Source organism: Protopterus annectens, chromosome 13.part0, assembly GCF_019279795.1.
Source record: "Protopterus annectens isolate FY-2018-M chromosome 13.part0, PAN1.0, whole genome shotgun sequence".
Taxonomy (NCBI): Eukaryota; Metazoa; Chordata; order Ceratodontiformes; family Protopteridae; genus Protopterus; species Protopterus annectens.
This window is the reverse complement of record NC_056747.1, coordinates 559,680,759-559,703,785: the sequence shown is the minus strand read 5'-3', so window position 1 is coordinate 559,703,785 and position 23,027 is coordinate 559,680,759. Positions and strand designations below refer to the sequence as shown.

Here is a 23,027-nt window from a genome sequence, read left to right as displayed (position 1 = left end):
TGACATTACTTTTATTAAATATACTAAGAGAGAATGGGGTAATAAAAGATCTGTGTAAATATCTCCAAGTAAAAAGTTTCCATTTCAATGATGAGGTGGTAAAACTAGCTGAATGTAATATGTTTATTTTATCATTTTCTTTAGGAGAATGATTATTAATTAATGACTTTATCTTCACAACACACAAAACTAATAATATTTAATGCTGCAATTTTTGAGGCACTGCCATGTCAGAAGTTTTCTTGGCATTCTGTGCCTTTAACAGTTATTCCTCAAGAGTTTGAACCTGCTTGCCTGCATAAGTATTTTCTTATTTATATGGGGGATTTGCTGAACATCTCTGCATGTCTCATTTCAGCACTGTCTTCCTGTGACAAATCATAGTACCTACTACATATGCTGCCTTATTCATCTCTACTGTTTTTGAATGTCTTTCTATTTTTACACAAAACACTTTTCACAGTTGGGCACACTTGAACTCTAAGATGGTCACCTTTCTTAGAAATCTGTATTTCTCTGTCCCTTGTAAAATACCCATTTCTGTCAGTAAAGCATTTGGTTCTGTATTGTGGAATGACTTTTCTTTACATAGTTCAGTTTTAGCCATTTTTGTCATTTGCAGTTGTAAGCAGATTTTCTGGCATAAATGCACCCTATATCGGACACCATTTTAATTTGTAATAATGCTGTATGGTTTTGGGTACCATGCTGGTAATTTGCATTACTTTCTAGCCTGTATTTCACTGCTTGCAACTGAAAAGACTAATTTGGATCAGGTCACCAACCAGGTAACAGAATAAATAAATATATAGCTATGTTTAGCAAGTTGTAATATGTGTATTTATATCTGTATTTCTTTTTTATTTGATTAATTTTATTTAAAGCATGCTTTTCAGAATTTTTGCCTTTTGAAGCTGGTGTCAGTTACATTATTTCACTTTCTTTTAGTATATGCAGAGGAAAGGTTTGCCATGTTGTTTGGATAGGTTACTAGTATTAATGTAAAGTTTATTTTGATTTAAAGAATTTATAAGTTGTAAGGAGCAAAGAAGAATTTTGTGCCTGTGTTTTTATTTACCTATGTAGTTATACCATATGAAAGATAAATGGGTTGATTGTATTTAATAAGGGCTGGTATTTGGATTTGCATTTCCTATATGTACAATGCATGTTGTTGTGCTTTAAGGTTCAGGAGCTTAATTTTCCCTTAATTTGAGTGGAAATTTAGAACTTTAATTTGCTTATCCTAATGGATCATTTGTATATTATTTACATACTTTGTTTTATAATGTGCTTCTTCTCAAATACAGAATTGTTCCTATGGTTAGGTGATATTTCTCATCTGATCACTTATAGGATTCATTTGAAGTTCTTACTGGCCATCCATATGTAAGGGTGTTAGAGAGTGACCAAAATTTTCTTTTTGATGTGAACATTTTATTCTCAGGTTAAATACCCTTGGAGATAATGTTTTTATGCATTTAATATCCTATTATTATAGTTATTTATGGCTTGCCAAAAATACACAAATAGCAGAAATAGCTACTTGTCCTCGTGTATGGTTGCTATGTTATGTATATGGTATGACATGCCAAAAGTATATAATACTAAGAAAAGGGAAAAACATGGCCGTTGTCCTGATCATTATATCATAAATGGGTTATCTGAACTACTATTATTTGTTATACAATTTTTAAGATAATTACTGTGTATTGTTGTAGCCGGTATTAATTTCTAGTCCTGCAGATTTACATAAATATATACAAAATTTAAATCTTAATGAGACTGATCATGTTAAAAGATTTTAATATCATTCTCAATTACTGCCCAACTTTGTGTCATCTCTTAATAGATTGATCTTGGATTCTGTTCACCCAGTATGTCTGAAACTGACACACTGAAGAGTACTGGACCAGGAGTCAAGCCCAGCAGTACCTGTCATTTTTCCAATCCTTTGTGTTCTCTGCCACACCACACCCATATGGGTCTTACCATTTACCAACCAGCAATTCAGGTCCTTTGTTTTGATCCTAGCCTTAACCCCTATGGTTTTCCCAGCATCCTCCTGCATAGGACAGATTCAAAGGACTTGCTGAAGTCCAGCTAAATCACATCTGCTTGTACATCCATGTCAAGTTCTGCAGTAACCCAGTCCGAAAACTGAAAGAGAGTTGGTTGACTGTTCCTTCTGGCTATAAGCCTTTGGTAGTGTTGACTTGGTGGTTGTTCTTCAAGAAAGCAAAAAGTCTTTCCCTCAGTTTCTCTTAGTGATTTTTCCTGCAACCTCTAATAAGCTAAGAGGCTTGTAGCTCTCTGGATTTTCCTATTACATGTTGTACAAGGGTACATAATGCTGTCTTCTTGTTCTCAGGCACTTCTTCTGTGACCCCTAGTTAGAGAACCTGTTAATGTACTGATCGGATTTCTAAGGACCTTGGTAGAAACATAGCTAGGGTGGGGTGGAGGGGGCAGCTGCCCTGGGTGCAAGATGTTAGGGCCATGATTGACAGATTCAGTTGATGGGTAGTACTGCTATTGCAACAAATTCCTATACTGGTTATATGGTCAGGGCTGAATCTTTTGTACTGATGTTTTGTGTGTCATCAAAAAAGTTGCAGTTTGCTTCATTTAACAAAAATAAAAAAATCTCTTTTTTTGGTCACATGACACAAGGAGGGCAGGGCAAACACAGAGATCCAGGTGCTACTTACATGAGGCAATGGAGGAGTACCAGATTGCTGGACTTTTTTTTTTTTTTTTTTGGCTCCTCAACTTAGAGTTGAGGGGTTCCAGATCAAGAAGCGGCACCAGGCATCAGATGAGCCAGCTATGTCTCTGGACCTTGGTGTAAGAAATCTAGTTCACTCTCAGTCTCTATTTTTTCTGTCTTGGTGCCAAACCACTGCTCTCCTTATTCTACCCTACCTCCCTTCCAACATGGCACCCTCCCCTTATTTTCCTTTCTAAAGAGTGAGGCAAAGTATTCATTCCATTCCACTGCTTTTTCATAAAATTACTAATTCAAAGAAATGAAAGTACATTTTTCCTGAAGCATTCCATAACCCATGACATGTAAATTACCATTAAGTACTGTAAACATTGAGTTGATATATTAGGCTATGGGTCTATGGAGTGCAAAGGCCTTCAGCTCATCCATGGTGTGAGATTATATATTTTTTTGTGTTTTAATATTTCAGGAAAATGTAGCTTCATTCTTCTAGATTTCAATTTTTTCTGATTCAATGTGTTCTGTTTTGCTTCTCATCTTGGTGCAATATGAGCACTGATAGAGTAGCATTTTTGAATATTTGTGTCACAAACAAGCAATCAAGAGTTTTAATTTTTACTTTAAACTCTTAGGCTGTAATTAGGTCTTATTTGCTTCTGTTGCTCACTTATTTTGTACTGCTGTTTTTTGGCACCTATGTAGCTGACCATTGGATGTCACTGATGAATCTCCTTAACATTAGACACCATGGCATTTGACAGGTCTCATTGACATTATACACCATGGCATTCTTGATGAATCTCCTTGTTGTTAGACACCATGGCATTTGACAGGTCTCATTGACATTAGACACCATGGCATTCTTGATGATCTCCTTGTCATTAGACACCATGGCATTTGACAGGTCTCATTGACATTAGACACCATGGCATTCTTGATGAATCTCCTTGACATTAGATACCATGGCATTTGATGAATCATCTTGACATTAGACACCATGGCATTTGACCTCCCTTTATACCCCTAATCTATTATTTGTCTTATAGAGAGCTATAAGATTTGAGGCATCCCTGTGAAGTGTCATTCTGGCTGACAGAGATTGTTTTTGTTTTATATCCTACCAATGCACTACCCTCATATCCACTGTGCAATGATGGTGGGCCATTAAGACCACTACCATCTGCCACTACATGCCACAATAGTGTTATGCCAGGATAGATATCCTTAGTCTACCCACTGAGTGCTATCTTCCTGTGATGAAAATGCCTCCCCTTCCTCTGGCATAGGTAAGCTGATAAAATAAAATATTTTTGCGCAATATCTCCTGTCAACTCCTCATGTGCCGAGCTCACTAACTGAACCCAGGTCATATGGGTTGCAGTCAGGGCTCTATCCCTTAGCACCACAAAATAGTTGGCTATCTTGTACTGTTTCTAATATACCAAAGGTTCAGTTTTCTGTATATTATCTCAGTACAACTCGGGCACAATATAAAGATACAAGTCATGTCTTATAGAAACAAGGTGTGATAGTGTGATATAGAACTAGTTAAGCAAGCGCATGGAGAAATTCTAAAATAGAGATGCAGTGTTCATTAGATGGGAAGCAGTTATCCATGCGGTTTTATACACTGTGTATCTGTAGGTTATTACAGATTGCCTACAAAAAGCATCAGGAAGATATGATATGAGTAGTAAAGCAAGTAACACGTGAACAATGTCAATATATTTATGTTTTAGTTGACTGGAAATGTCCATTTTGGATTAGGCTCATTTGCAGCAGGGGCCTTGGGAAGAAAACTCCAAATGTGCAGTAGATTTTACCCTATATCAAGAAAGCTAATCATCTGCAAATATTCTGGCATTAAAAATGCATTTTGGCTATTCAAGCTAATTGGTACTATATGCAACTTAAGACAATTCTAGAATATTTGGTCAAGAAAAAAAATACAGTATCTTTACAGGCTATATTCACATATGCATATTTGCAATGGGGAGATGAAAGGAGATGTTAGGTAAAGTACAAGGAAACTTTATTTGAAAGGGTCTACCATGCAATGAAGGGAATGAATGGAATATTCAAATAGGGAATAGGAACACTAATTATGAAATGATGGAAGGATGCATTGAATGCAACAGGTTTGAAGACTGCAGTTAGAAAGTGGAATTAATAAGAGGAAATAGGGTCACTTAAGCTCAGAGAATAAGGAGAAACTAAAGAAAATGCAATATTCACCTTTTTGCTCTTCTCCCAGTGTGAAGATGACTAGTCACCTGCAGTCTGTTAGACTGGACATTATGAGGATCGATCAGCTATCCAGTGACTAACAGCAGGACTCCTAACTGTTTGTTATGGCACGCAGAAGGAGAATGGCAAGAAAATTCCAAGTATATATAAAGCATAAGCTTAACAGCCATTTTGTTTTGGTATCAGCTTAAAAAAGGAAATAATAACAATGCTAATTATTATTCTTATTATTAAACAGTCAAGTTTTGCTTCCTTTGTGTGATTTTAAATCATGTAAGTAGGGCTTTGTATGTATTAATTACTTTCAAGGACTGGAGTGTGTGTACCCAGAATGTATGGTACATTCTAACAAAGACTACTCTCTCTATGAGTGTTTGCCACTGTGTTTTTTTTTTTTGTTGTTATTAATGCGGCATCTTTGTTGGTGCTGACTGATTAAAATGTCATAAAATACCTTGTAAAATGTTAATATATTATTGACAACTTTTCATTTATATACTGTAGTAGTTTATGAAAACAGATTTTTTGTGATTAAACCATGGCTGTTTTACATCCTTAGTTTGATATGCAGCGAATAACACTGGAGGAACTGAAGCACATATTGTTTCATGCATTCCGGGATCATTTAACAATGAAAGACATTGAAAATATTATCATAACAGAGGAAGAGAGCCTAAAAGAAAATTCAGGCGGGTGCCAAACAGAATTTGAAGGTGGTGAGTATTTTAAGAAATTATTAATTAGTGGATTTATTAGTTTACAGCTGCAGCCTAATATTTAGAATTGTCGGTTTGATTGCCTCAAAGGCATTTCCATCTGGCAGAAAATGACAGGAGTGATTACCCTTGGCTGCAGCAGGAGATTTGCTTAGTTATCTTCAATTAATGATTATGACAAATGAGTTTCTATTTTTGTAACTGCTTCGAGACACATTTATGAATCAGTAGTCAATAGACATGGTTATGATAGCCTTATTTATTTTCCTTTCAGACTATCACTAGTTTCATAGTATCACTTTTGCATTTCTTATATATGTGACAAAATAATAAATTATCAACAGGCTTTGCCATAATCTGGGTTTTTATACTGCAAAAGGCACTCATATGAATATTATCTGAATATGTTCTTTTTGAGGCTACATTTAATTCTGGTTATCAAATCCAACCTGAGTACTGCATTTTGCAGTTATGACCTTTAATTTGCAAGGACTACATTTTTTCATTATGTGGAAGACCATTTTTACTGCAAACATTTTTGCAGCAAAAAAGTATAGCAAATAAATATATATGCTTTATTTCCAAAAGGGACAGCAAATGCAATATGTCAGTGTGTGTGTGTGTGTGTGTGTGTGTGTATGTTAAGGTGTATCTATCTGTTTGTAAATGTGTGGTTGTATCTCTGTCTGTTACGTTATCTGCGTGTGTGTGTGTGTGTGTGTGTGTGTGTGTGTGTGTTTGTTAAGGTGTATCTATCAATCTATTTGTAAATGTGTGGTTGTATCTCTGTCTGTTACAATATCTGCATGTGTGTGCTTGTGTGTGTGTGTGCATGCATGTTAGTGTTTGTGTATGTATCTCACTCTATCTCTGTCTTTATCCTCTCCCTCTCTCACCTCTCTCTCTCTCTATGTATAGATAGTGCATATTTACATATATATATGACTATACTTCATAACATTGAAGTACCACAATACTGAACACCAAAATATCAACCCTAAAGGATCAAAAGTCAAAACAATGAAGAAAAAATAAATCATGTTGTTGCAAGAGGCAAGCCCCACAGCACTCCCTCTAAACTCCTACTTTCAATGTTCCTAGACCTCCCACAGAGCAATGCTGATAGAAGTGATCATATGTCTATGTGATCACTTCAGACACCATAATATGTATCTATAAGCAGGGGAGCTGAATAACATTGAATTCACAATTTAATCGACTATACAGATGGTCAACAGGTGTGCAAGATCACACATTTTTTGTGATTGAGAAATGTGCCCTTTCCCTGAAACTGTGTGATCTCAATACATACATATATGGTTTACTATCAGAATGTTGTACATCAGTTACACAAAACTTGGAAGGTCAAAATCATGGTTCCAAGTTTCCGTAACATCAGTCCATACATGTTCTAATCCACAGCACCAAATGCTAGTGTGCATTCGCTCATATGAGGTTGGTGTTCTGATTAGAGATCGCACTACAGTGGGGATCAATAAATTTACCCTTTTCCTCACTGTACTGCGATCACAGAGTTTGTATATATAATAAGCAGGGGGTGTTGGGGGTACTGGGGTGTCTGCTTCCTTGCAAAACGTTGGTAGGAAATCAGTGGAAGGTAATGTACATTGTATAATGTTGATAACATTGAATTTCAAATTATTCATATTACCACTTTTGTTGTTTTGATTAAATAATGCTTTCATTTTTGACTTTTTTTTCAAGCAAGTCATTACTCAACCAAATGCATTTCTAAGGGACTTATCCCCTTGCAAAAAAAAAAAGATTTTTTTATTTGTTTTTTTCGTTTAGTTTAAAATTTTGCATGCTCCAGGTTTATTGCTTGGCACATGCGCAGTAGCATGCCAGTGTTTTGATGGTCGACATTTGAGTGTACAATATTAAGCAGTACGCACACACATGCATGTTTATAGATGTGTATGTATGCTTCTCCTATGACTGATCAATTCCACAACTTCCATACATAGTTAAGTGTTTGACCAAATATGACTGGGAACACAACTGCTTATTAAACTACACAAACAGTACTGTTTTTGCATTGAGGCAAGTCCCTATCCATTCTCCCATGTGGGAGACTTGACAACCACAGCCCTTTTACTTAGCTACACTAACTCCAGAATTACACAACCATGAAGATAGGATAAATGCCATTCAACGGTGAACAAAGTAGCCACACAAATTGTGATTTCACATTCACAATGTTGGAGATAGCAAACATATCACGGAAACATAAAAATGAAGAGTCAGGAATGGGGAACTAATACCAGGAAAAAAAAAATATATATATATATATATATATATATATATATATATGTGTGTGTGTGTGTGTGTGTGTCTGTTTTAAAGCAATCAATATAACAGTATATTTGGGGATAAAGGAGGAAACTGGAGTACTTAGAGGTAAAACCTCATGCAGAGACAGTGTTAATATGCTGATTATATACAGTCAGAAAATGGAAGGTGTGTGTGAACCCCAACCCCAGGCCCTGGGGGTATCAGATAAGAATGTTAGTCACTGACATTTCAAGCTGTCATATACCTGCAGCTCTTCTTTAGTCTTTCCTTTCATGCTAGATTACTGTACTGTTCATTACAAACATGACCAGCATGCATACGCCTCAACCTCTTAGAGCAAGAAATCTGGACAAAGCCATAAATAAAAGGGGGACAAAGGCCCAAAAATAGGACTTTTTTAAAATATTGCTCTTACATACTTAGAACGTTGATAGAATAACAGGTTTTGCGTTAGCATGAATTTTCTGAAGGGTATGAAGTCTGAAACCCAAATGCCCGTCATTATTTTCTAACTTCAATCTTTAATGACTTCCCTCTAATTTGTCAGAAAACCACAATTTTATGAAAAACGGACCAAAAATATGAGGCAAAAATCTGGACATTCTGCGAAAATCTGTACAGTTGAGAGGTATGCCAGCATGTGTAGCAGAGAAGGTATTCCTGATGGACAGTCTACCAATTGGGTTTTCTCCTGGAACATGGTGGGAAGATGAGCTGCCGATGGCCAGCTGTCTTTTCTGTAACTGGATGGCTAAAGATGTGGATTAGAATGCCAGTCATTTATTTGAGGCTGGGTATATTGCTGCAAGCACTAGATAACTCAAGCCATTCACAGGAGAATCAGGAAAGGAATACATGTGCTAGAAGCTTACCTCCACAAAGGCACTACTGCACACCAGGCTAGTGGGTGGGCAGAGGAAAAGTTCTGTGTGAGACAAGCATGAAGCTTTCCTCACCATTAAGAGCTTGAACCCAAAACAAAAAGACAATAAATTCATTGATACTAACTTTTCTGAACTGCTTTGGTAGGCATATAATACTGAGTGCCAAAAGTTTTAAGAGTCATTAAAGTTTGGATTACTGTACTTTTTTGTATTTTAGTTTATGTTATGTGGACCATTAATGGCAAATTTGTAGAGGGCTGTAGAACTCAGAATTATCATTATCTGGAGAAGCAGTTTGGGGTATGGATATATGTCAATGTTTCTCATGGTGTACAGTTATGGTAGGGATTTGTGTCAATGATGTTTCTCGTGGTGTAGAGTTATGGTATGGATATATGTTGGTGATGTTTTTCATGGTGTAGCATTATGGTATGTATATATGTCAGTGATGTTTCTCATGGTGTATAGTTATGGTACGGATGTGTGTCAGTGATGTTTCTCTTGGTGTAGAGTTATGGTATGGATATGTGTCGGTGATGTTTCTCATGGTGTAGAGTTATGGTACGGATGTGTGTCAGTGATGTTTCTCATGGTGTAGAGATATAGTAAGGATGTGTGTCAGTGATGTTTCTCATGGTGTAGTGTTATGGTATGGATATGTGTCGGTGATGTTTCTCATGTTGTAGAGTTATGGTATGGATGTGTGTCAGTGATGTTTCTCATGGTGTAGAGTTATGGTATGGATATGTCTCGGTAATGTTTCTCATGGTGTAGAGTTATGGTACGGATGTGTGTCAGTGATGTTTCTCATGGTGTGGTGTTATGGTATGGATATGTGTCAGTGATGTTTCTCATCGTGTAGTGTTATGGTATGGATATATGTCAGTGATGTTTCTCATACTGTAGAGTTATAAGACAAGATGCGCAAAGGTCACAAAACAAGTAATTAGATCCACTGGCATGACAAAATGTATTTAAAATGTGTTTATAACATATTGGTATGTAAGATCCTAAACAGTAGTTGATTATTATATTTTTAGGAACTTAAAATGGGATGCAAAAGTAGCTTTGTGTGTAGACATTTCTACTTAACTTTCTGTCTGAACAATGTAATGGATGGTTGCCTTTGCAAATATAATTTCATAACTTCTTCTCCTGTTAATATTTATAGATCTCAGGACTTAATCATAAATCCAGAAAGGCAATTTAGTAATGCTTCTGCATTGCAGTGACTTTGACTCAGTCTGTATGCTATTTTATTTCATGTCTTACTATGTTTGCTCATGCCTGCTTATTCTGTGGGGGACATATGGAGTGAATTACAGGTGCTATAACTTTTGTATTACTTGAGATCCTAAATAATATATATGTTTACTGAAAATGGATTTTATGTAACTTCATAACCATGTAAATAAAGATGCACATAAGCCTTTAAATCCATGACCTGGGTATAATGTAAAAGTAAATGCTCAAAATGCAAAAAAACATAAGAAGAGTATAAAAAATGAGGAAAAGGTATGGCATGTGCAAATCACCAAAAGTGAAATATACATGCAGCAGGTGAGAACCTTCCCATAGCCACTGCATTCCAAAGCAGTTGCCAATCACTCGATCTTGTCTCCATTAAATAGCTTGTAAACTATCTGATAAACTGAACTTTTTAACTGTAGTTAAACTACATTGAAAAATAAAAGCTAGATAGTTTACAAGTGGTCTGTTGTCGTTTAGTCGTTTAGTCAAGCCCGGTTCTACATGACCTCAAGTACTTTAGCACGGCAGGCCTGTCTGTTAAAACTGCTTCTTTTACTTCTTGCAAATTTATATTCATTGCTTCAGTAGTCCTGTCTGTTCATCTTCGCCTGTGCTTTCCCTGCCTTCTTCTTCTTCTCCTCCCTTAATCTATCCAGCCATCAGTGTTTTCTCTGGTGAACCCCAGCTGTCTTCACTGTAAATAAGTGAGTTGTAGTTTTTCTGTCAGGTTTTTCAGTGAATAGTCTGTGGTTCTTTTCTGACTGATTTGATCTTCTGGAAGTCCACTGAATACTCAAAAGTTTTTTTTTTTCAGCACCAGTGTTCAAAAGCTTAAATTTTCCAGTGCATAGCCTTGAGTATAGTCAACTTCTTACAGTCATTTCTTGTTATTGGGTAAAAACAAAGCACTGACTACTTCTACCTTAGTTGACAATGTGATGTCTTTTCTGTTTATAATTTTACTTGCCATAGCTTTCCTTCTAAAAAAGCAAGCAGCTGTTAATTCCCTGGCTGTATTCACCTTCTACGGAGAACTTTGTGCCCAGGAAAATGAAATCTGTCACTATCTCCACTCCCCCATCTATTTTCAAAAAACTGATAGGACTAAATGACATAATTTTATTTATTTTTTTATGCTGAGTAACAAGCCAGTTTTTGTATGTGCTGCTTTCACAATCATCATCAGGATCTTTAACTTTTTCTCATTTTCAGCCATCAGAGAGGTGGTATCTGCAAACCTAAGGTTAGTATTTTTTCAGAAATGTTAATTCCAACATCTGATTCATACAACCCAGCATTCTGCATGTTATATTCAGTGAATAAACCGAATAAATAAGGTAACAATATACAGTCTTGTCGAACTCCTTTTCCAAATCCTGAACCAGTCATTCCATATTCAGTTCTAACGGTCGTTTCTTCTTCTGTATACAGATTTCTCAGGAGGCAAATAATGTGATCTGGTATCACCATTTCTCTAAGAACTTGCCACAATTTCTTACAGTTGACACAGTCAAAAGCTTTAGAATAGTCTATAAAGCAGAAGAGAAATAATGTGACTTCCTTGTTTTCTTCATTATCCATCAGATGTTAGAAGTTTGATCTCTTTTGCCTTTGACATTTATAATACCTGCTTCCACATCTGGCAGTACTTGGTCCATATATTGCTGGAGTCAAGCTTGCATGGTCGTGAGCATTACATTGCTAGCATGTGAAACAACTGCAGATGTTCAGTAATTTGGGCATTCTTTTGCATTGCCTTCTTTGGGACTGAAATATAAACTGCTCTTTTCCAACCCAATGGCCATGTTTTTGAAAAGTGCTGGCAAATTCCATGCAGCACTGTAACAGTATCATTTTGCAGGATTTTAAATAATTCAGCTGGAATTACATCAGGTCCTGCTACCTTGTTATTAGCAAGGTTTGCTAGGGGTCACTTTATTTCATTCTCCAGGATGTTTGGCTGTAGATCAGAGGACATTCCATTGTATGTATCATTGATGTTGGGGACTTGAAGTACTTCTTGTGTAGTTCTTCTGTATCTTCCTTTCACCTTTTCTTAATATCTTTTGCTACTGCTTCTATTAGCTCTCTCCCAACTTTATCTTTTATCGTGCCCATTTTTAGCTGGAAGTTTCCCCTTAATATCACTGATCTTCTTGTTCAGATATCCCGTGTTTCCCATTCTGTTGTTGTCTTCCAGTTCTTTGCACTGCTCATATGAATATACCTCCTTAAAAACTCTACATTCAGTTCAACATACTTTCCTGTCTCCATTGCCTTTTGCTCTTCATCTTTCCAAAGCTACTTCTAAAGTCTCCACAAACAGCCATTTTGGCTTCTTAATCTTCTTTCTGTTTGGAATATTTTTGTTGTCACCCCTTAGACAATATCCCAAACATCTGTCCATAGTTCCTCAGGTTCTCCATCTACCAGATATAGTCCCTTAGATCTAGTCCTCACCTTCAATACACATTAATTTGGAATATTTCTGAGCTTGTATTTCACTGGCTTTGCCACTTTTTTTGTTTTGCTCCTGTAAGTAATCACAATCGAAAGTGATAAATTAGGGCTTTTAAGCCATTAAACCCATTCTTAGTGAAAGTTTTATAGTTTCTATGCTATTAAATAATTGTCTTTGCAATGACTTAGACTGAGTATCTCCAAATGGATAAGTTACCTTTGGTGCCAGATTAACTTGTTACATTTCTGGAATTAGCAACCATAGTCAATAGGCTTATGCCAGTCTGAAATGTGGAAAATATACCCCACAAGGCTGAGTGAAAAAGAATGTGAGCTATGTGCCAAATATTTAAAAAAAATTATACTTAGAAGTCATAAATTACTCAATCACAGTTGTGTACACTAAATACCTTGAAAACCCTCTCTGTTAAACTGCAGTTTTTAGAAGGTAAACTACTTAAAAAATCAGAAGAACTAAATGGACAGTTTACAAGTTGTCGATAAGTAATCACAACTGTGAGTAAACTGCTCTTGATAAAAGTTTGATAGTTGCAAGCCATTATTAAGCAATTGCCTTTGCATCCACTTGTAGATGGGTGACACCAAGTGGGTTTGCTGTCTATGGTGCCAAGTTAATTTGCTGTAACTCTGTGATTAACAACTCTAGTCAACAGGCTGATGATAATTTAAAGTGTAAAAGAATATGCCACTCATGCTACTCAGAATAATTAAAATGTTTCATATGTTCATAGGTTCATAGGTTGGTACTAGGCTATCAGCCCTAGGGCCTATACAAGCCTAGCCATAACAATTCCCTGGCTATTTCTTCCCACACTAATTACTTCCCTGGATCCCTGTCTAGCAGGGCGACTGATGTGATCACCGGGGTGAATTTCCTTTCTCCCATCCAATCATCAAGGTTCCTTTTGAAGAGGGCCAAAGAGGCGCTCTGCTTGACATGTATGGGCAGTCTATTCCAGAGTTTGGGGAGTCTCTGGGTCAGGAACCTATCCCTCCAGCATGTTTTGTTTATTGTGATGACAAGGTTTAGATTCCTGGAGTGTGTGGCTCTGAGGGATTGGGATTTCTTTAAGTGTATGTTGTCCAACAGCTCTGGGTTTGACATGGCCTTGTATGTTAAGCAGAGATCGCAGTGGAGTAGACAATATGCGACAGAGTATAACTGGAGTTTTTTAAGGCAGTCAGCATAGGGCATCTGCTTTAGGCCTGTGATTCTTTTAGTGAGGTATTTCTGCAGCCTTTCCAGTTGTTGCAGATGTCTTGAGCGGTACATACCAAATGGAGCGTTGTATTCTATAATGGGTCTAATGAGGGATGAGTACAGTGGGACAATGACCTCCTTTTTTCTGGATGAAAAGCCCTTAGTGATGAGGTGTGCCACATAGAAGGATTTCCTGACTGTTGTGGCAATGTGGTTATTGAAGGTGAGGCCACTGTCCACCTGTGTCCCTAAGTCTCTTATCACACTTTTGGTGTTTAGTGTACTGCTACCTATGTGGTAATTCACGGGTACATGTTTTTTCCCAAAGGAGATAACTATACATTTCTTGGCATTGAGCTTGAGCCCATGGCTCTGGCACCAAGCACCTGTTTCTGTAAGGCCCTTTTGTAGAGTATCAGCATTATTTGGGGATTCAGTAATGGCTCCCAGTTTGCAGTCATCTGTGAACTTTGTTAGCCAGAGTCCCTTAGTGTTGGCCTGTACTTCAGAGAAGTAGATGCCAAACAAGAGAGGTCCCAGGACTGAACCCTGAGGTACTCCACTTGTCACTTGTCTGGAGCTGGATTTGGAGTCAGCTACATTTACAGTGTGGGTTCTGTCAGTAAGCCAGATGGCAACCCATCGAGTGACGTAGGGATTAATGCCCAGCTTACTAACTTTATCTATGATTCCAGAGTGGGGGATGGTGTCAAAGGCTTTGGCTCTGTCTTACCCTCGTCCACGGCTCTGGAGACTGATTCGAAGAAGTCAATCAGGTTCAGGAGACAAGATCGGCCCTTCACAAACCCAAACTGGGTGGGGTCCAGTGTTTTAAGGTTGCCAATGTCTTTGTTTATAAGTTCCATGATAATACGTTCCATGGCCTTGGAGATCAGGCTCGTCCGATGGATGGGGCGGTAGTTCCCGGGATCCAAGGTGGATCCCACCTTGTGGAGAGGGATAACTGCAGCTGTGCACCACTCAGTGGGCATGAAGCCTGAGGTGAGGGTATGATTAAACATGACACTTAGCTTAGGTGAGGTGCCAGTTCATTTTGTAGTTCATGTAGTACACAGCCTGTTTAATGTTTGCTACATTAAGCTACCATAAAAGCAAAAGAAAAATCGTTAACTTGCTTTTTCTCTGTCAGATAGACCTCTCAACTGTCCAGCTTTTTGCAGAATGTTAAAATTTTTGCCTTGTATTTTTGGTCTGTCCCTCATAAAATTTGTGGTTTTCTGGCAAAACACTGAGGATTGAAGTCACTAAGTAATGAAAAACATTTGAGTTTTAGACTTTATCCTTCAGAAATGCATGCTAACAAAGATCCTGTTATTCTAGCAACTTAGCATTATTTAAAATCTGCCCCTATTTTTCGCCCCCCCCCAATTACAGTCTTTCTGAAGCCTGTCTTCACTCAGAATAAATAAATAAAATATGATCATTTTATCAAACATGAATGGAATCACACAGTTAATACTAAAAATAAATTTCCTGCATACGGGCTTGAACCAGCAAGAGTCTCCTTTGTGGGTAGTGTTGAACACCACTATACTCTCAAGCAGTTTTTATTGTAATTGTAGACGTCAGTCTTCATGCTGCATATGTTGCCTTCTACATCTCCTTTTAATATACAGTGTTGAGGTTTTCAGTATTTATGCCAGTTAATGATTTGGATGTTCAACACTCTCTGTAAGGGACCGTGATACTCAAAGTATTATGCTTTAAACTAAAGTTAGGAAGCCCAATAATCTGAAATTCATTTCAAGTAGTAAATACTGGCTGGATTTTCAGTAACTTTCTTTACATTAATGACATTGCAACAAATATAAATATAAATAATTATCAAAACTGTAATTTCTAGTCTTATATAATTCCGTTTTAAATGGAAAGTGTGACTGAAATTCTTCTCACCCCATATCTAACAATATTATCAGGTAAAATGTAACAAATAAATCATGTACATATATGAAAGATATGTTCAAATGGCAATGAAAACTCTTAATATAATACCCCGTGTCTGGGTAATTACATAAACAAAATGGAGAATAGTTGAATTGAAATATCTGTAAAAAAGTGTTTTAACACCCTTTAAAATGTTCTCAGTTCATGACTTAAAATACTAGAAATGTAGTATTGATCTTCATGCAGTTTGATACGATATACTTCATGCTATGCAGAATTAAATGGGTTTTTGGTCAAAAATTGAACAGATGAGCCAAACCAGATGGAATGCATATAGTAAGCCATCAAAGCATTTTGTTTATTTTTCTTCACTCTTAATCAGATAATGAATTTCAAAGATCATTACTTTGGATTGTATCACTAGCACATAAAGTTATCACACAAAAGGGAAGATTTTCTTTTCTTCACAGCAAGTTTCAGTGAATGGTGGCAATTAACATATAATATGGAATAAGCATTAAAAATAAATGTATTCAATTTAACACCTATGCTAGATTTTCCTAATATGAAATATAGATGGACATGTACTTGGTTTCCTGTTAGAAATGCTTCAGTTGGTTTAGACAATGAAACATTAATTAAAAGGCATATTTAGTGGGTTCAGTTATATGTAACTGTTTATCTTTATTCATTTAAATGTCTTTCCTCCAATATATTTAAATTTTTTAAATATATTTCTTGTTTCAGTTTATTGTTTTGTTCATTTTGTTAACTGATTCGTAATAGCATTATAACTAAGAAACATATTAAAAGTAGAATATTTTGTTATCATGCAAATGTTTTTTTAAAGATCATAGCAGGAACATTAAATCTTTAGAGATAAATGTATGCATGATGAATACAGATAGGATGCATACCTTTCAACTTCTTAGCTCATTCACTCCAATAAAGCTCAGCAAGTTTGCACTGTAGCTTCCAATGGGTGGAGCCTAAGCCTTTTATCAGAAATAAATTATTTCCTCACATTTCAAACAAATGCTTATATCTATGGAATCATAGTGGTTATGAAATAAGTATAAATGGCAAAGTCTTCAGCATAAACTATTTTTATAGTGGTAGTATTCTTTAGATTCTAGGTCTTAAACCAAATTTTATAAGCCACAGTAAACACAATAGCTATTACATTTGTAATGTTTTGTAAACAACTTACAATATCTCAGCAAATACTCAAGTTACACACATGCTGTCAGCATTTTATTCATCTAGCTGAGAGCATTCATATGAGGCTAAGTAGTTCTGCCTGTGTTACTTGGTTGTTGCGATATTTAGTAAAATGTAAAAAATATATCTATATAAATGAATATAATAAAAACAATATCCATTTGTCTGCACTGGACAGAGGTCAAATATTAATGCAGCTGAGTTTGCCATTGTGTAAGCTTTAAGATGAAATATTTTAAAATCTTGTAGTTAGCGTGGTTTTGGAATTATTGATGCAAATATAAGCAAGCAATATTTGACTCCTAGAGGCGTCAGTAGGAGTTAACTGCAGAGGCACCTGGAGGCATCACTTGCATGTAATGAGTTAATACAAGAAATTGGGGCAAAGCCTAAAATAATGGTTACTAGAATAACAGGTTTAGTGTTAACTTACCTTTTCTTAAGAAAGTGAAGTCTGAAACTCAAATGTGTGTCATTATTTAATGAGTTTATTTAGTGACTTTAGTCCTCAGTGATTGCCAAAAAAACAAATTTTTTTTAATGAGGAACAGACCAAAAATATGAGTCAAAAATCTGGACAATTAAGAGGCATGGTAGGAGGGCTTCTAGGCTACTGAAGATACAGATATGGCAAGTAAACTGCTGAAAATACACACATGCATGATAAATGAGAATTTCAGGTTACCATTAAAACTACCAAAGATGCATTTTAAGCATTCATTTTGCTTTATCTAATTATTTGTGTACCTAAATCTAGTCATCTTGTATAGTACAAAGTGATAAAATGATGAATTAGCATGAATAACTCAGTATGGTTAAAATACAATAAATAATTGAAGAAATTTGTAAAAATAACAACAGAGTATTTGATTAGGCTTAAATTGAGTTTCCTAAAGAGTTGACACTTTAGGGGCCTTTGGAAGGATGTATCAGTATTACATGCCTGTACTGGGGAAAATGGTTAAGTCCATGAGATCAAAGTGAGCAAAGAATCGTCTGCATGATGATATGAGAGGTGTCACTTGGGAGAATCAGAAGGTTGTTTATATAAAGACAAAATCATCTAGGGCTCTGAAGGTTAAGACTATGGTTTGAAGGGTAGACCTGATATTCAATGCAGCTTTCACAAGATAGCAGAAAGAGCGATGCAATGAGACATAACAGCCAAAGTACCAGCAGTAGAATTTTGCATCCACTGGAGCTCAGCCAGGCTCCCTTCTGTAAGGTAAAGTAAAAAAGCATTACCGTGATCATGGTGACAAGACGTCAGTGCATGGATCATTAGCACTACATCTGATGATAGAATCAGGAGTGTGAGCTGGTTTATATTTGTTAGGTTAAATAAAAAAAGTAGGCATCCTGTTAAGCTAAAATGGCTGGGAAAATGTGAAAAGCAAGGCCACTCGATCACTGATGATACATAAATAAATGCTGAAATTGGGGAATATGATATCTAGATCCATAGCTATATAATATCATGTATAACTCACTGGAGCCATTTTCTTCTGTTTAAGTACAGTTTATTTAGAATGAAGTACAAAATTAAAGTTCACTTCTCAAAAAATAAATAAATAAAAATATATATTGATAAATATAGTTTCATACAGTGTGACTTTAAGTAACTCATAGTTCAGAATTCAGAACTTACATGCTCACAGTTCTATTTTAAGCCAGAGTTTCTTAATAGGAATAAAGAAGTTATTCAGCAGTTCAGGTCAAAGTATTATAAATCCCTCCACTTGTACTTTTTCTCTTACTCCTTGACCTTGAGTACTTCCACAGGACTTTTTGCTGGTATTTCACAGCTTCACATCTTTCACTGGTCATAATCTACCTAAAGTCTCCAGTTTAGGTTCCAAATTCTTCTTCTTTGAGAGTCAAATGTCTCTTATCACGGCAGCTACAATCTCTGCCTTTAACAACAACTGCAGGGAGATTAAGATGGCCAGTATACCACTGAAAATCTATATCTACCTATAAGCATTTTAGAGGGAAGACCTATGAAGCAAAGCTCTCACAATGCACAGCTAAAAACAAATAGAAGTAAAGGCATGATCCAAAAAGTGTTATGCAGCTAGGTGTTTTAGGGAATTATGCATTGTAAAAATATGGTCATACAGTATTATACAATGTGACTGTATAACAAAATAATATATATATAGATGTAGATATGTGTGTGTATGTGATATATAGTTCTGATACCACATTATAAAACTGCCTAGAAATGGTGACTGTTAATCAGTCTATCTATCTATCTATCTATCTATCTATCTATCTATCTATCTATTTATCTATCTATCTATCCTTTGTTGACCAGGTTAGTTCCACTAGGCTAGTAACCTCTTTTCAGGGGAGACCTGAGGTGGTATTTATACTACTAGAGGAGATTTGGTCAGAGCATCAGGTTACTTCCTCTACTCTTTGTGTATGGAGACTCTATTCACTGTTGCACTTCCTGACTTCCAGTCTGGGCATGAAGGCAGCACAGAGAAGCAGGAAGCAGAAAATCAAAAATGGAGGTGAAATAACATGTTTTCCAGGTAGTGGAGATGAGTGAAGCTGTTAATCGGACAGCAGAAAGGTCAGAGATGTTACATAATGAGTCAGAAATTGAGTGGAGTGAGGAGAGCAGAGAGGGGAAAAATGAAAGAGGAGAAGAGTTAGTTAAAAGGCAAAAAGAAGGAGTCAAAGTTGGTATTATGGATTCAGAGGAGTCATTTCAGCAAAATATGTTTGCGACAGATGCTACGACACCTGAGTGTGTTATAACCCTCTAGGTGGGGAGGTTGCGGGATGTTTATTTGAAAGCGCTAATTGAACAGAGTGAAATGGAGAATGAAAAAGCAGTGTTATGGGGTGAAATAATGCACAGAATACAAGAAAAAGAAATTTAAGAAATACGGAAGGAAGAGAAGATATTGTATGCACAAATTATAAGAGAAGGTGAAAGAAGAGAAGAGAAGAAAACAGAAGTAAAGGGAAAGCATCAAGTAGCAATACAGAAAAAAAGCTGGGCAGGTATGAAGTATGGGGCAGCATCTTTACACCACTGGGTATTGAACTTAGAAAGGTAAGAGCATTTATTTGTATTAACAAAACACTTTTTGTGGCATTTTTTCAAGGAAGAACAGTATATGGAAACATTTTTTATAATAATGTAAAAAAAGAAAGAAAGGAAATCCTTGGAACTTACATGCTGTGCAAGCATTTAATAAAGAAGATAAAAAGAGAGTTTTTATACAATTTCTTACTGAAGTTGAAAGAGACAATTTAAAAGATTATTTAAAACTGTGTTTAGAGATGTAATGGACATTACAAAGATTTATGACAATAGAGGTTTCTGGACTGGGGGATGGAAATATGGTGTTGTACTGAAAATGCAAAATGACAAAATAATACATTTGCCTAGTGTAATTAACGTGGAGGGGAATAAGGGATTGGTTGAATACTGGGGTCAACCAAAGACTTTTTTTGTGGTAAAGATGACCATTTAATTAATAATTGTGACAAAAAGAAAGGTTTAATTTGTGGTAAAGCTGGTCATGAAGCAAAAAAAAAATGTGAGCAAAAATGTATAAAATGTGAAAAATAGGACATTCATGGATGGACTGTAATATTAAAGATAATAATACACAGGAAACAAAGGTAGACAAGAAAGAGAGTGTGTTTTAGGAGATAGCATAGAAGAGACACACAAAAAAACAGAAATGAGGAAGAATGGAAATAAAATAATCCATGATGGGAAAAAAAGAAAAAAAAGGAAAATGGAGAGTTAGAAGAAGAATTAAGTAATTCACATGATGAAGAGGAAGATAAATGGATAAGGGTTAAAAGTAAAATAAATTCAATTTGAAACAAAGGGAAAGATAGAAAGTACAACTTTAAAAAACATAGGAATGGGGGAAATAAAAAGAAACATTTCCACAATGTGGGAATCCTAGATATAAATGTGAATAGCATAAAGAATGTCCAGTGAATGTTGGGAGTGCTGGAATGGTGTAGATTGTTAGGTATGGATATCATAAGATTACTAGATGTAAGAATATCAACAGAGGAAGAAAAAATACAAGTAAATGGGTTATGGGAAGGCAGGGCTGCATGGAACACAGGAGAAGAAAAATGCTCAGGTATAGCAATTTTATGTAAATAATGTATAGACATTCTGGATTATATGTTAATATTAGGAAGAATATTAATATTAGACAGTTGGAAGAACCAAATATATAGGGTAATTACACTTTAAGTGTACACTTTACAGAAACTGAGAGAGATTATGTTTAGGAAACTACTCGATTATATTAATGTGAATATGCAAATAATAGAAGTAGAAGACTTTAATTGTGATTTAAGACATAGGAGAAAAGCAGTGGAAATATAAAGATAATTTCAGAGACGTTTAGAAATGATAAAATGTACTTATGGAAAAACAAATATTAGACATACAAAAGGAGCAATTTGTGAACTGAAATTGATTACTTTATAGTATCAGAGAGTCTAAGATATTACATCAAAGAGTTAAAATTGTGTGTTTTTCAGACCATGTAGAAATTGGATAGAAATTCAAGAAAAAATAGGCTATATAAAATATTTAGAGGTATAAAAAGAATTAATAAATTAGATTTAAATGAGTATGTAAAGGAAATAATATATCAACTATGGTTAGATTATATAAACATGAGAATATTTTTGTAAATACTGGACAACCTGGTCGATTAGTCTAAAAGAAAAATATAGAAAAGAGGTATTGGAATGGCAAAGGACAAAGAAAATACAAGATAGTTGTAAATATGATGTAAATATGAATAAATCAGTAACCAAATCTTTAAAAACATAGTAGGTAATAAAGAAGAGTTTCTAGAAGTAGAAAAGAAAGCTGTATGAAATGAACCAAGAGAAAATTAAAAAAATGTTATTCAAACAAAGATATTTTTACAAGGAAAAAAGAAATAGCAGCATCATACTTAAGCAAACTGGTTAAAGAAAAGATGAAAGTAGTAAGAGAGTTAATGAATGATGAAGGAAGTATAGTTAACACACACAAAGAAATAATGCAGCCAGTAAAAAAGATATATTGTGAAAACTTTTTCCATATGTGAAACTATAAGTAAGGATAAATGGAAATTAAAAAAATTAACTGAAGAAGATAAGAGAATGGAAAAAAAGATTACAATGATAGAATTTATTACAATGATAGAATTTAAAAAATGTGTTGAAAGCAGTAAATGTAGAAGCAGCTACAGGATTAAATGGACTTGAATATCTAATATATAAATTATGAATTGAATTATGAAAGAATGGCAATATTTTATAGGCATTGAATGAATGGTTTGGAAAAGAGATAAATGAAAAAATATGTATGGGTACAAAGAAATTTATATAGAAAAAGAAAGAAAGAACAAGCATAAAAAATTGGAGACCACTCGTGTTAAACAATGTTGAATATACATTTTTTTGAAGAATTTTTATGAAGATTGTAGATAAAAAGAATAGTAGGTAAGGCTAACAAGCTACTAAAAATTTTTGGAATAAAAGAAAAAGGAAGTTAAGAACTTTTAATGATAATAAGAATTGGTAGATGGTGTAATTAACAGGGAAACTATTGAAAATATTAGTAGGACATGTAAATAAAGCATTTGATTAGATACAGCATGAAGCATTGTGGGACATTTTGAAAGAATATAATTAATAAAATAATCAATATTTTGAAATCAGTATATAACAAAAATAAAGTGAAATTTGTGGTTAATGGCTGGTTAAGTGAGACAATAGAAATAAAAAATGGTATTAAACAAGGATGTCCAACAAATAGTATACTATTTGCATTAATCATGAATGCAGTCATTACCAAGATAAATTTGGTATCAGTGGAAGCTAAATATTGTACAACCAGAGGGAATTCAGATTCCAGTAATGTTCATTTATGCAGACAATCTAGTATTAGTTGTGAAAAATAAAGAATGGATGAGTATAGCTATTACAACACTTAAAGAATTAAAGGTGTTAGGCATGAGTATTAATGAGGAAAAGAGTAAAGGAGTGGGATTCTTAGGAAAAATAAGACGTATTCAGTTTAATAA

The 23,027-nt window shown here is 35.2% G+C and overlaps 1 protein-coding gene across 1 annotated transcript in view; it reads left to right on the top strand.

Moving 5' to 3' along the window:
• The window catches only part of CALN1 (calneuron 1), a 1,476,296-nt gene that overhangs the window by 1,440,146 nt on the left and 13,123 nt on the right, over positions 1–23,027 (top strand). Inside the window, exon 5 of the mRNA XM_044054204.1 lies at positions 5,535–5,691. Within this exon, the coding sequence (XP_043910139.1) occupies positions 5,535–5,691 (157 nt within the window). The remainder of the gene's footprint in view (positions 1–5,534; positions 5,692–23,027) is intronic.